We start from the raw sequence: 13,259 nt of genomic DNA, 5'->3' as shown, positions 1-13,259 counted from the left end.
GGACCCTGGTCCCGTCCCCTCAGAGGAGGTGACTCTCCACTCTGGCCTCAGCCTCCTCATCTCAATGTCACTGCCCAGCTCCCAGATGTGGGGCTCCGGCCTCTGGAGCAGGGCCTGCCTGTTGTGTGGGCGCAGCCGGGTGGTGGGCAGGGAAGAACGGGTTTTCCAGGCCCTCAGGAACGCCCAGTGGCCTGTCTGCCCTGCTTGCGTGCAACGGCCTTGGGGTGGCAGCCTCAACCGAGTGGGGGACTGAGAGCCCATCTGACCAAGGCACCGATCCAGAGCCCCTCTTGACAGTTCACTGACCCGTCGGAGTCACTTAGGACATTGCAGATGCTGTTCCCAAGGGCTCCGAGGGTCCCCGGGGCCTCGTGACCTCGAAGAGAACGCAGCCCGAGAGGGGGAGATGGGCCAGACAAGAGTGGGCGGGCCCGGCGCTGGGTAGACGCTGTGGGTTTGCACTTGGCCTGCAGGACAGCACAGCCTGCCCCGTGGGCTCCTTTTCTGGCACGCGTGGCCGTGGAAGAGGCTGAGATGTGGTCCTTCAGGTTGGGAGCAGGGAGAGAAGATGCCAGCGACACTCCCTGTGGCTTCCCTGTCTTTGGGCCGTGCAGGATGTGAGGCTGTCCACCTGGCGAGCGTGACTTCTCCCCAGAGGTCTTTGTCCCCCTTCCTGAAGCACTTTGCTGCCATTAAGTGGCCACCAGGGGGTGGCAGACAATTGTGGCAAAGACTTGGATACAAAGTGAGATTCAGCTCGGCTCAGTGCCCTGTTCCCACACCTGACTTGAGTCCCAGGTCCGTGAATGCACAGCGAGCACACCACTCCCCACGCGGCCGGTCGAGAGAGGCTTTGAAGTGTGAAAACCCACAGTGTGTTTGATCCCGTCTATTAACCAGGTGTCCTCGGCGTTTGTGTGTTCATAGCGACAAAGGTTTATGGTTTCAGTGGCAGCTTTCTCTTTATAGTTCTACGGGGGAGACCTTGTCCTGTCCCCAGCCTCAGCAGACATGTGTCGTGTTCTAGAGCAAATCAGGCATCTCTTAGGACTCAGCTCTGCTTTGGGATGATATTTTTATTTACTTATTTTTTTAAGTTTATTTATTTGTTTTTTTTTTTTTTGAGAGAGAGAGAGAGAGAGAGAGAGAGAGAGAGAGAGAGAGAGAGAGAGAGAGAATCCCAAGCAGGCTTCACACTGTCAGCACAGAGCCCAATGTGGGGGCCTGAACTCGCAAACCGTGAGCTCATGACCTGAGCCAAAACCGAGAATCAGATGCTTAACCCACTGAGCCACCCAGGTGCCCCGGGATGATAGTTTTAAAACGAAATAGGTAAGTCCCTGCAGGACACTTGGGGACCCTTCTCTCTGTCACAAGGTTATCAAGGAAAAGAATATGTGAAGCGGTTTGCACCCTGCCCATTAGATGGTAAGTGATCCAGGATGGCTGTTCTGTTACGACGGACCATCCGTCTGAATTTGGGTATGGCTGATGCTTTGAGCATCTGTCAACTGCAAAACTTGACATTATTCGGTGGGGACAGGTGAACATGGCATGATTATGCATATAAAGGTAACCCGTTTTAGAAAGTGAAGATTTCCACCAGGTGCTAAGAGACACGGTCATTGGGCATGTTCCTTAGTGGACACTAAGGAACACATGGATAAGTCACTTATGTCTAAGTCGGCTGTCTGCAAACTGACTGAGGCTTCAAGGCGGAGATGGGCTAAAGCCTTCACTGTGCCCTTGAACAGCAAGCTGCTTGCTCACCTACGAAGCGTGGAGGGACTCTTCCGAGGTCGCCTACACCCTGAACTAAACATCAAAAATGAGAAGACAGGCGACTCAGCAGCCTGGAAAATCCTTATCATCGGTGGGAAATATGTTCCATACATACACATGTATATGTGTATATACACACATACACATATGTATTTCGTATATATGAAAGTAGATTTGCATATCATATATGTTCTTTTGTACGTTATTATATTCCTTATAATAAAGTCACATCAATACTTGGTGATTACGGTTCAAACAGGCGAAGGCCAGGAAGACCAGGCTCTCATTCCATCTCTACCACTCGCTCCCTCTGCCTGGGAGATCTTAATCAGGTCCCCGCGTTCCCTTGTGTCCGGATGGTCGGTTCTGTATCCGGAAAGTGAGACAGTGGGCTTGATTCCTCCTCTACGTTTGCTCCCACAACTCTCAGGTTTCCCAACGGCATCACTGCATTGAGCTATTTAGAAATCGATCTTATAGGTAACCATCAGCCTTAACCTACAGTGCCCACATTATTTACTAGATAAAAAGAACATTCTTTCAGCAATGCAAGCGGAATCCTCTGGTTTCCTACACACCTCTCAGGGTTATTAGCTGCTGCCTTGTGAAAACTCATTCTTCTGCTGTTGCCATTTTTAATGTGTCTTCTGAGGCCACTGTAGACACTGTTTTTCAACACAATTCATGCCAACTAAGTTCCTGTGGGAAGAGTAAAAGAAATAGACAGAAGTAACAAGATTTTAGTTCTTTATTATAAGCAGATGCACCAGTAAAGAAATACTTCCATTAATTACTTGGCATCGTAGTACCAGGTACCGTTAACTGATTACATTCATTTAGATACATTTAGACTCTTCACTTACTGGCAGATTATGAGAGTTTACTGATGCCCTGCACACTTGGACTAGTGATCAACGAAAAGTGGTGACTTCTTTAGTGATGACGATATGATATGGAATCATCCTCACATAACACGGTTTAAATAAAATAACCTATGTGCCTATATTTAACATTTTTAAAATTTGGCAACATTTAAAGATAGAAAAAAAAAAAAACCCACCAAGAATAGGATGATACAGTACCCACTGTAAGCCCAAGAATGACACAGTTCCGTGTTGCCATATTTCTTCAGATTTTGTTTCTTGGTTGTGCTTTATTATCCCAAACGCCGAGAATTCCTTGCTGATCCTTCCAAATCGTAACTTCCGTATCACTTATGAAGTATTTGTTGAGTGTGCCACTTACTTTTATTTTATTTTATTTTTTTAATTTTTTTTTATTTTTTTTAATTTTTTTTTTCAACGTTTTTTATTTATTTTTGGGACAGAGAGACACAGAGCATGAACGGGGGAGGGGCAGAGAGAGAGGGAGACACAGAATCGGAAACAGGCTCCAGGCTCCGAGCCATCAGCCCAGAGCCCGACGCGGGGCTCGAACTCACGGACCGCGAGATCGTGACCTGGCTGAAGTCGGACGCTTAGCCGACTGCGCCACCCAGGCGCCCCTATGCCACTTACTTTTAAAAGCAATCTGTTGGCCTCAGACTGTAGAAACATGACTGCTTTAGAAAAGCTTCAACTTGTCGTCATCTGATAATGCAATTCATCGAATCGCAAAACGTCTGGCCTCAGATTTCTATCTACTGAATAGACAAACCGTGCTCAGTGCCTAATAAAAGCTGACAATTGTGGTAGACTCTCAGGATAGAAAAGTCTAGCAAGGAATCCAATGTCAGACATACACACAATTCCTAATTTTCCAGTAGCCACATTTAAAAACAACGGGTGAAATTTTAACGGATTTTACTGAACACAATATATCCAATGTTATTACAATATGTAATCAATATAAATACTACTGAACTTCATTTCTTTTTTTTAACTAATTACAAGCAATCTAATTATAAGCAAGTGCATTCTACACTTACAGCACATCTCGCACACTTTGGGGCTCTGTGGCACACGGGATCAGGGTCACCACACGGGCAAGTGCAGGTGTGGCTCCCGCATTCCGAGAGGGAAGTTGGGAAACCGTACTGGCCAGGGGGTTTGCTGGGTAAGGGGCTGTGGAGGGTTGGGGGGTGAGGGAAGGGGAAGCCGCTGGAAGCAGAAGAAACCATCCAGTGGATTTGCCTGAGGACACAGGTGGGAGGTGCCCCCGCGTGAGGCCCGTGGGCCGGGAGGCCACTCGTGCAGGAGGGAATGACAGATGGCAAGGTCAAAGTCTCCAGCAACGAGACTCTGTCCGTGTCACAGAACACGTGGCAGTCCAGATGGACGTGACCCACCGCAGATGAACATTTCTGTGCACTGCACCACCTTGAAGCCAACCTCAGTTTGGGCCTTTGCTGCTTTATGTTTTACTGGAGCTTGGGGTCAGTAATACAATAGCAACATGTTAGGGCAGGTTAGAAAGCCGGCAGACGACCATGAATTAGAGCCTGGTGAAGACAACCAGAGCCAGGAACTACCAGAGAGCAAGACACGTGGCGGGATGCTCTGTAGTGGATTTATTTCTCACCCCAAATGCACCTCCCCTCCTTTTTTTTTAAATCTCAACTTCTAGAAACAGAGAGAGGGGAGGAAATACGGAGACAAAAACAAAGACATTAGCACACGAGAACAGAGGATACCTTGTTTGGGCTGTTTTTAATATACTTTATTTCACGTCACAAGGTCAAGTCTGTGTTTGTCACATGCCGAAGCGGACCAACGTATCGATAACCTAAAAGGAAAATGTTGCGAGTTCTAGTATACGGAAGAACCCACTTGCAGACAGACGTAAATGTGGACAGAGTATTTGAGGGGGTTTCAGCAGAAGGCACAAGGATAACAGAATTTGCAGTTCACTACCCAGCACTGGGACGTCGGGCAGGGGGGTCGGTGCCATCACTGGGACACAGAGCTGGCCAAGAACCATTGCTATCCAGAGAGTATGCGACAAAAACGAATGCAGGTACTTTACGGAGGTGACGGCATTTAGTCCTCACGCCCGCCTAGGGGGCAGGTCCCAGCATCAGAGTCTCTAGCATACAATGAAGGCATCAGAGACCGGGAAGGAGATCAAGTTCCCACAGCGAGCGAGGGGCAGGTCTGGGATTCAAGCCCCGGTGTCCTGGCCCCGGAACCCGTGCTCCCCCCGCCACTCCTCCCCCAATCTCCTTCACAAAGAGATGTTAAAAGATAAAATGAATTCTAAAGACCCTTGTTTCCACCACGTGAACAACAGAAAGCCACGATTTTGAGAGACGCACGAATGTGTAACCGTCGGCGGGGTCCAGGTTGACTCAGGGGTGCCCTCGCCCTCCGGCTCGCCCGGAGCACAGCAGCACCCTCCCTGGGTTCAGGGGAGCCACCTCCTAGGAAGGAGGACCCCCGCGGACAGCCTGCTGAGGTCAGACTGCAGGGAGGGCCGAATCCAGTGTGCGGAGCGACTGGGCCTTCCTGTCCCCCCCCCCCCGGACTCGGCTGGAGAGCAGCGCCGGTCCACGGACTCGGCTGGAGAGCAGCGCCCCGGTTGGACCGGGGTCTGCGAACCACGACGCTGGTGTGGTGACAACACTGTGGGGACAGGAGGGGGCACAACATGTAGCCTCATGCTGCTCTGGCTTGGTGGGGGGGGGGGGGGGAGGATGGGGGGAGATGAGGGCTGTGATGCTCACAGTTCTGCCTGGCTTTCTACTCAAAGGCCAAACTTCAACTCCCACCATTTGGAATAAAATCAAACCAGCTGAAGCAAGCACACACACCCCCAGGCAGGTGTTCTCCAGGCGGACACGCTCTCCTCTCCCGCGGCCCTACGCCCTGACTCCCCATGTCCTCCTCGGTTCCAAGTCTGTTCCATGCACACTTTGTTCCAAGCGCTCTTCCTTCCAAACCGCCTTCTCGCTCCATCCTTGTCTCCACTGCACGGACGAGAACTCACCTCCCACGGCGGCCGCGACAAAACACTGGGACGGGGCATCCACGGGGAGAACAGATCTCTGTCATCTCCCCTCCACACCCTTCCAGGGGCCTTATACAAGGAGGGCACTGGGGAGGGAGAAGACCCAGGGGTCACGTGCAATGAACTGTCCGTACATTGTAAAGAGGGGCGCCTGGGTGGCTCAGTCCGTTAGGCGTCCGACTTCGGCTCAGGTCATGATCTCACAGTTCGTGGGGTCAAGCCCCATGTCGGACTCTGTGCTGACAGCTCAGAGCCTGCAGCCTGCTTCGGATTCTGTGTCTCCCTGTCCCTCTGCCCCTCCTCTGCTTGTGCTCTGTCTCTCTCAAAAATAAACATTAAAAAAATAAAAAGAAATTATAAAGAAACTGACCTGACCCAAACAGACAGTAACTCAAGTGTGCATGGACAGACCACTGAATGACTGAAAACATTACAAAATAACAAGTGCTAACAATCATGTGTTTGATTTCCAAAATGCATCAGAGAAGAATGGACTTATTCACACACTGTAGAAAGTAAAGCTGAAATGACTTAGGAAGAATTATAGTAATGTCTCACATTTATGTTGAACTTTATATAAAAATGCATTTTTACTATTATCTCCTTTGACTCACAGTAAACTCTAGGAGGCAAATAAGCAATCTCCTTATTTTATTGATAGAGCCCGGAGCCTGCTTGGGATTCTGGGCCTCCCTCTCTCTGCCCTTCCCCCATTCACACTTTGTCTCTCCCTCTCTCAAAAACAAAACAAAACAAAACAAAACAAAACAAAACAAAACAAAACAAAACAAAACAAAAAAACAACAAGGGCTCAAACAGGGAAGGTAGTTTGCTTAAGGTTATATACATGTAGCGATGCAACACAGACCATTTTGTAGTTTGGGATTTCCCATAGTGAGTGACCTTCAGGGGAACAATTTCAAATATTACTGTTCTCTGTGCCACTATCGGGAAAGATCTTTGAATCTATTTGCCATTTCGTATCATCTTTTGCCATCGTGAGGGCTGTGCTACCAACACAGGGGACAGGCAACAACCCCCCACCCCCACCCCAGCCCTCAAGCCCAACATGGAGTTGGTTTGGAGACCATGAAATTTTCTCATGAAAGAGAATCTTTCCTTTTGTAATCTCTGTATTGTTTGATTTAGACTTTAAGCAAAATACCTTTAAGTGACTAAGATTACAGTTATGACCACCTACTTTTTAAATTTTATTTTTAGAGAGAGAGGGAGAGCACAAGCAGGGGAGAGAGAGAGACACAGAGAGAGAGAATCTTAAGCAGGCTCCGTGCTCAGCACAGACCCTGACGCGGGGCTTGATCCCATAACTCTGGAACCATGACCTGAGCCAAAATTAAGAGTTGGACACTCAACCGACTGAGCCACCCAGGTGTCCCATGACTATCTACTTCTAAAGGCATTTAGGTGGTATGAAATACATCTTTGTTAAGCAGGAAAGAGTGGGCAGACATTTTTCTACTAGAAATATTAGTGTGACTTTGGGTATTTTATTCAAACTCCAAGTCTCCGTTTTCTCAGCTGTAAAACTGGGAGCAAGAGAAGGTGGAGGACAAGATTTAATTAGCACCTGCCACATTTCATGCCCTACCTACATCCAGAGGTTTGGTAACTTACTGCATCATCAGCAACCCTTTGAGGTAAATATATTAATTATTATCACTATTGACAGAAGAGAAAATTGGGAAACTTTCAACAGAAACATGAAGTGGAAACCGAAACATTAACCTGTCCGAGGTTGAATCCCGAGTGGTCGAAGCAGGACCCAAAACTGGTCTTCGGCCTGTACCTGTTACCCTCAAGGCTGAGCCGGCCTGCGGCCTGGGGTCCACGTGTGTGGAGGGAGAGAGCCTCAGAGGAGGTTAGCGCCCTGCCTGGCAGACGGCGACCACTCAACACATCTTGGCAAGTATCAAAACAAAGTAAAATCTTAAAATAGTGTATTCTGTAGCTATTGTTTGGCAGTAAAACATATATGTATATAAAACATACATATTATCACATATACATGAAATGACTATCATGAAATAGATGTATTGTATATCACCAAGTAACTTCTGAGATTTAGATTTTCCTTTTTCTTTTCTGGATTAATGAAGCACCAATAAACTCGAGAACAGAAATCACAATTTATTCCGAACACATCATAAGAAGCCAAGACTGTTAGTCAAATATTCCCTCCTGCTGAACACACAGAGAATATCAGTAGCATTTTTTTTTTTTTTTAGGACATAATGATTTATAAAAATAAAATTGCAGAACAGGTCTTTCTTACATATTCACATACAAAATCATGAGCCATTCCTAATTTGGATGGAGTAACGGACCATCAAACAACATTCACTGCGAGTTTGTATCACCTACAGGATCCTACTTTCCTTTAACAACAGAAATAACTCAAGCTTTCCATCTGGAGTGGCTTTCTGAAAAATAACTTTGTGTTTTTTTCCTGCTCAGGATAAGGTATTTGTCTCTTTGACCTCATGCACGACTACACCAAGAATGAGTCCCCGGTTGGTAAAAGTAATGGATTTACTTCATTGCCCACAAATTGGAAAATGTGTCAAATGAAATCTTGGGGATAATGTTGTGCCATAACTACTCTCAACTAAGTCAGTAACTGTAGATCTACCACTTAAAGATATCTGAAGGAAATTTTAAGTTTGATTACATGGTTATTTTACCTATATAATATCAAATATCTGAACGTTTCCAAATTAACAATTTGTATAATGCCAAGCATACTAACTGATAAGGCAACATTTTAAGTGAGCCAGTCTTTAATCTGAAGGTATGTGTAACTCACAATAAAAACTGGTCTAACCCCTCCCCCTGCCCCCCAAAACCTACTTATAAAGATATGTAACTTACTACACGGTGGTATCTGGAGTGTCGGCCATCTTGTCTTCCATCTAATACGTCAAGAACAAATACTGCTATGGTTAAAATCTATTTGTACTATACATTTACAATTGTGCACACGAAATAGCACCGTGACAGACATTTCTCAAGCTTCTTAAATTAGTCAGATATGTATCTGGCAGTTCCTTTGTATCTCTTCCTGATGGCACATTTTGGGAGAGGACAAATTTCGTATAGACTGTATTTTTATAATGGCCCATCTATTTAAAAGATCACTTTACTGACAAAGATTCATTCACTGACTGTAAAAACAAACCACACAGCATTACAAAAGAAAAATAAAGCTTACATAATCTGGATATAAAGGAAAGTTGGTATGACTATAAATGAAAAAAAAATCCCACGGAAATGAAATAAATGGAAGAAGTCATCAGTATGTACGATGTAAGGACCAGTCAGATGGCCCTTTCCCTACCAACCTGGAAGAAGGCAGCAGTATGTGTGATGTAAGGACCAGTCAGATCGTTACTCTCCCTACCAACCCGGCTAAATTTAGGCATTGGACAAGTCTCAGTGAGATACCCTAATGATTACAGAATTCTCAAGCAATTAGTACTTGCTATATTCATTATATAAAATATGAGTTTATATAACAAAACTAATATATTGCTTCACAATTTTGAGTACTGTATTTTTTATACTTGTTCAACATTTAAGAAAGAATATTATAACTTTATAAATTCAGAATGCAAGACCAGCCACGAAGCCTATTCAACGTAACAGAAGACCAATGGGGAATTTCTGGGTCGCAAAATGTTAAATAGCACAGACATTAGAGACAGTGAAAGATTTTATTTTTTCTTTTACTTTCATCCAAACACACCCCTTTTCTGGAAAACATAAAAGCATGCACATTGATGGCATTCTTATACAGAAAAACTAAGTAATAAGTAAGCTGCAAATCAATAATAATAACAGAAACACAGGCTTAAAAGGTATGTGAAAAGATTTACAGGGAGATACAGGGCTCCTAATTTTAGAAAGTAAGAATTCAAGTCATATCAACACATGTTAAAAAGAAGCTTCTAATTTCCAAATATTTTAATACAAAATTTTTAAACTAACAAATATACCTTATAGAACTCTTGTGAGAATATAAGTATGGTCATAAGAGACATGATGTTCAAAGTGATCTTATGCAGTTCACTGTAACTTCTTATGATCAGTTATAATCAACATAATTCCAATGATATTTCTTCTTAAGGTTTAAATTTAGAGCATATCCATGATATTCAAAGTAAGTTACGCAACTTACATTTACTTTGAATAAATTAGAAATCGGTTCAATCTTTAGGACTGTTTAAAAAAAGTATTAACAAAGACGGTGAGACTGATTTAAATCTCACTTTACAGGTAAGAGAAAATCACAATTTGGCATGGGAACACTTTTCAAAAGTTTTACCTACACCCCCATGCATAAGAAGACCAACCATATCCTGCGGGCACATGTCCACCCCCCCCCCCCACACACACAGACACAGACACACAGACACACACACATACACACACACACACACACACACACACACACACACGCACGTACACAAACCAGTTCAGACTACCCAGAGCTTCAAAGGTGCTGTCTCACACGGCCTGCTCTCTGGGTCTGGAGAGCCAGTCACACAAAATTTCCCTTACTTATTATTTTCATTTTGCTCATCATGGTTCAGTTGGTGTGTTTCATCTGGGGGCACTGGCACGAGTTTACAACAAAAATCCATTAGGCAGAAAGGTTACCTTAAGGGACTAGTAGGCAACAATCCAGTTTAAGTCAGCCACAGGCCATAGTTACTACTTCCTGACTGAAAACGGCTCTTGTTCTGAGGGGGCACGGATGAACTGTGTGGGGACTCCCACTAAAACTAGTGGGGACTCCACGAGTTCATCTGGGCCTCGCGGGCTGAGCCTGTCGTTCACTGGCTTGAGGAGGGAGACAGACGAGTGTCTTAGCCGCAGCCACTGGGGCGGGCTCAAGAGAGCCTCACCGACCAAGTTCAACCCGCAGCAGGACCGAGGCCGGCTCCATGCTTCTCCCCTGCGCCCGTCCTGTGCCAGGCACCGAGCAGCACGCTGCCAGGAATCCAGAGGAAAAGAATTCAAACACAGTGGAAATCGACCATGATGACAGGAAAAGAAAAGACTTCCGCCGAACCCAAGAGTAATAATAGGCAAAAGGCACATGCTTGGAAATCCAGGCGGACGTTTGAAGGCTCCCATCACCTCAAGCATCTGTGGACTCAGGTCCCACCAAGGTTCACACTGATTGTTTTGATGTAAAAATAACAGGAAGCCTGAAGGCTTTTAAGCAATTCTGGCACAGACACTGGGACGTACTGAGGGCTCCGCTTTGCTCTTCAGAACGCTGGGCAGCGTCAAGTGCCGCGACAGCGGGCCAGGGTCACGCCTCCAACCGAAACTCAACGCTCACATTTGACACATTATCCTTTTGTGTACAATGCAGGGCGTGCAAATTAAGCTGCTTCAATAAATATTAGACATGTTAATTACTCTGCAAAGAGAAAATAAAATCAGCTAATAATACACTACAATCAAAGCATGCGCAAACCACAGCTTCTTCCCCGCAGACATTTCTTGCCCTTTTCCTTGCATCCTTCTTGATACATAAATACAAGTTCCTTCATCCACTTGGAGACATTAAGCAAAAGGCAAAATAGTACACAGCTGCAAGATACTAAATACTTCGGTGATGAGAGTTGGGACTAGTCAAGTTGTAAAAAACTAAAAATAACGAATACGGTGAAATACGCTGCAAATTAACGTTCATGAACGCAGCTGAGTCACGAACCGATACCAAAGCATACAAGCCTAACCATCTTCTGAAGATGACACTAGATCACGGAAACACCAAGGGTGGCACAGAGGTTAGCTTTCCCCTTCCAGCAGCTTGTTCTAAAGTTGCAAAACCACGTATGTTTGCCCAAGACCACCTGCAGGTCGGCTTTAGTCAGAAATTCTATTTTATCCAATGTTCAATCAACAAGGCTTTATTTACACTTCTTATTAAATTCAGGCAACAATCTGATGTCCCGTGTGGCTGCCAACAGTAAACCGCGTAGCACATTCCACTGCCTGGACACAGCTACTTGTTTATGCTTTAATACTAACCCACAAGCAGCCGATTAAGGTTCCATAAACCCACGTTTTCACATAGAGTTTCCTTCCAGCCTCGGTCATAAGCATACCAGCAGTCAAGCCACTTAGGATCAGTAATGATGGTAAAGTCTTCTTGAGACTTAATTTAGAATTAACACTTTCCCCGGGAAACTTGTTTCTTCTTTCTGGATCCAGTGAATCATAAAATTCTATAAGCAACCTAGGGTCAGAATGGAAAAAAAGAAATGTAAAGTTTCAGGTTTAGTCATTTAAGATTTTAATTTAACAGATAGCTACTAGGTGATAATTACATGCTGGAGAAGTTACAGGTCCTTGGGAACTAAAGATGAATAAGGAAAATACCCAGGGACTTGATTTAATTGGAGTTTCCAGACCTGAAAAATATATTTAATATGCTCATGATTAGTGTAGATGAATTATATTATATGTACATTTTTTAAAAGATGGCTTTAAGTAAATTTATGGGGATGATTTTGGTCTTTTCACTTTAAGATTTTAATATTTCACACATGGTAATAACCCATCTCGCTTCCCGAATCCTTCCTCCTTCCTCCTAAACCTCCCATTCTACCAGAAAGTCAAGGAAAAGATCAGCAGTTCTGATAACATATATGGAGTTTCCCCCAAAACACCTTATTTGCATGGAATTAGAAAAACAGCATAGTTAACTCATGTTCCTATCTTACTTAAAAAATATAAACTTACAGAACAGACTCAGCCTAAAACTCTCAAACACAAATAAAAAAACGGAAAGTGCTTCTTTTACCAGAACACATTCCCTAAAGTAACCACTGTTTCAAAATGTCCAGACTCAGTCTAAGTATACATAAGCACCGATACCACAAAATACATTGGATATTAAACATATTGTTCAGGCTTTTTATCTGAGAACTGATTTTCATGTCAAAACACTTGTATTTCACTTTTCGACATTTCTTCCACAACCAAATTGTGGGTGGCATCGATGGTTGGCTGAATCAATTCTGTCACATGCAAGTGACAGTCAACGGAACACAGGCATCCAGCTACTTGTCTATAAGCTTCACGAAGTTTCATTTTCAATGCAGCACACTTTCAGTAATTTTCACTTCTTAGAGTTAACATAGAAGGACTAATGAGGAGATAATTTTACTGTAAAACAACAAGAAAGGGGGCACGAAGCAATCTGCTGAGAAGAGTGTCAGGAGAAGGAAATAAGTAAAATTTCTCAACATAATTTTGGAAGTCTTACTTCTGAGTCTGTAAGAACTCCACACGTCTCAATGTGGTTTTAGTAAATGATGCATCCTGTAACTAGTGGACCCATTTTTTTCAAAAGGAGGATAAAAAATAGAGATGTTTAAAACGACCTTTCAAAAAACAGGGTATGTATCAGAAAGGATAAAAACCTCCACTGACAGCAAACAAACAATAAATAAATAATATATCCTAAAATTTTCCCCCAAGAAAATTCAATT

General features: G+C 44.2%; 1 protein-coding gene across 2 annotated transcripts in view; it reads right to left on the bottom strand.

The window, feature by feature from the left end:
* Positions 1-9,439: 9,439 nt before the first annotated feature.
* The window catches only part of AGPAT5 (1-acylglycerol-3-phosphate O-acyltransferase 5), a 60,244-nt gene continuing 56,424 nt past the window's right edge, over positions 9,440-13,259 (bottom strand). Inside the window, exons 8-9 of one of the 2 annotated variants that reach the window (XR_009258872.1) lie at positions 12,093-12,176; positions 11,889-12,001 (exon numbers count right to left, since the gene is read on the bottom strand). Coding sequence is in view for 1 of the 2 variants with exons in the window: in XM_058719864.1 (XP_058575847.1) it covers positions 11,776-12,001 (226 nt within the window). In the remaining variant the exon portion in view is untranslated. Of the gene's footprint in view, positions 12,002-12,092; positions 12,177-13,259 lie in introns of both variants that reach the window. The other variant, XM_058719864.1, reaches the window with a different exon arrangement.

The sequence above is a fragment of the Neofelis nebulosa genome, chromosome 3 (genome assembly GCF_028018385.1).
Source record: "Neofelis nebulosa isolate mNeoNeb1 chromosome 3, mNeoNeb1.pri, whole genome shotgun sequence".
Lineage (NCBI taxonomy): Eukaryota > Metazoa > Chordata > Mammalia > Carnivora > Felidae > Neofelis > Neofelis nebulosa.
The sequence above is the reverse complement of the archived record's forward strand: the minus strand, read 5'-3'. Positions and strand labels throughout refer to the sequence as shown.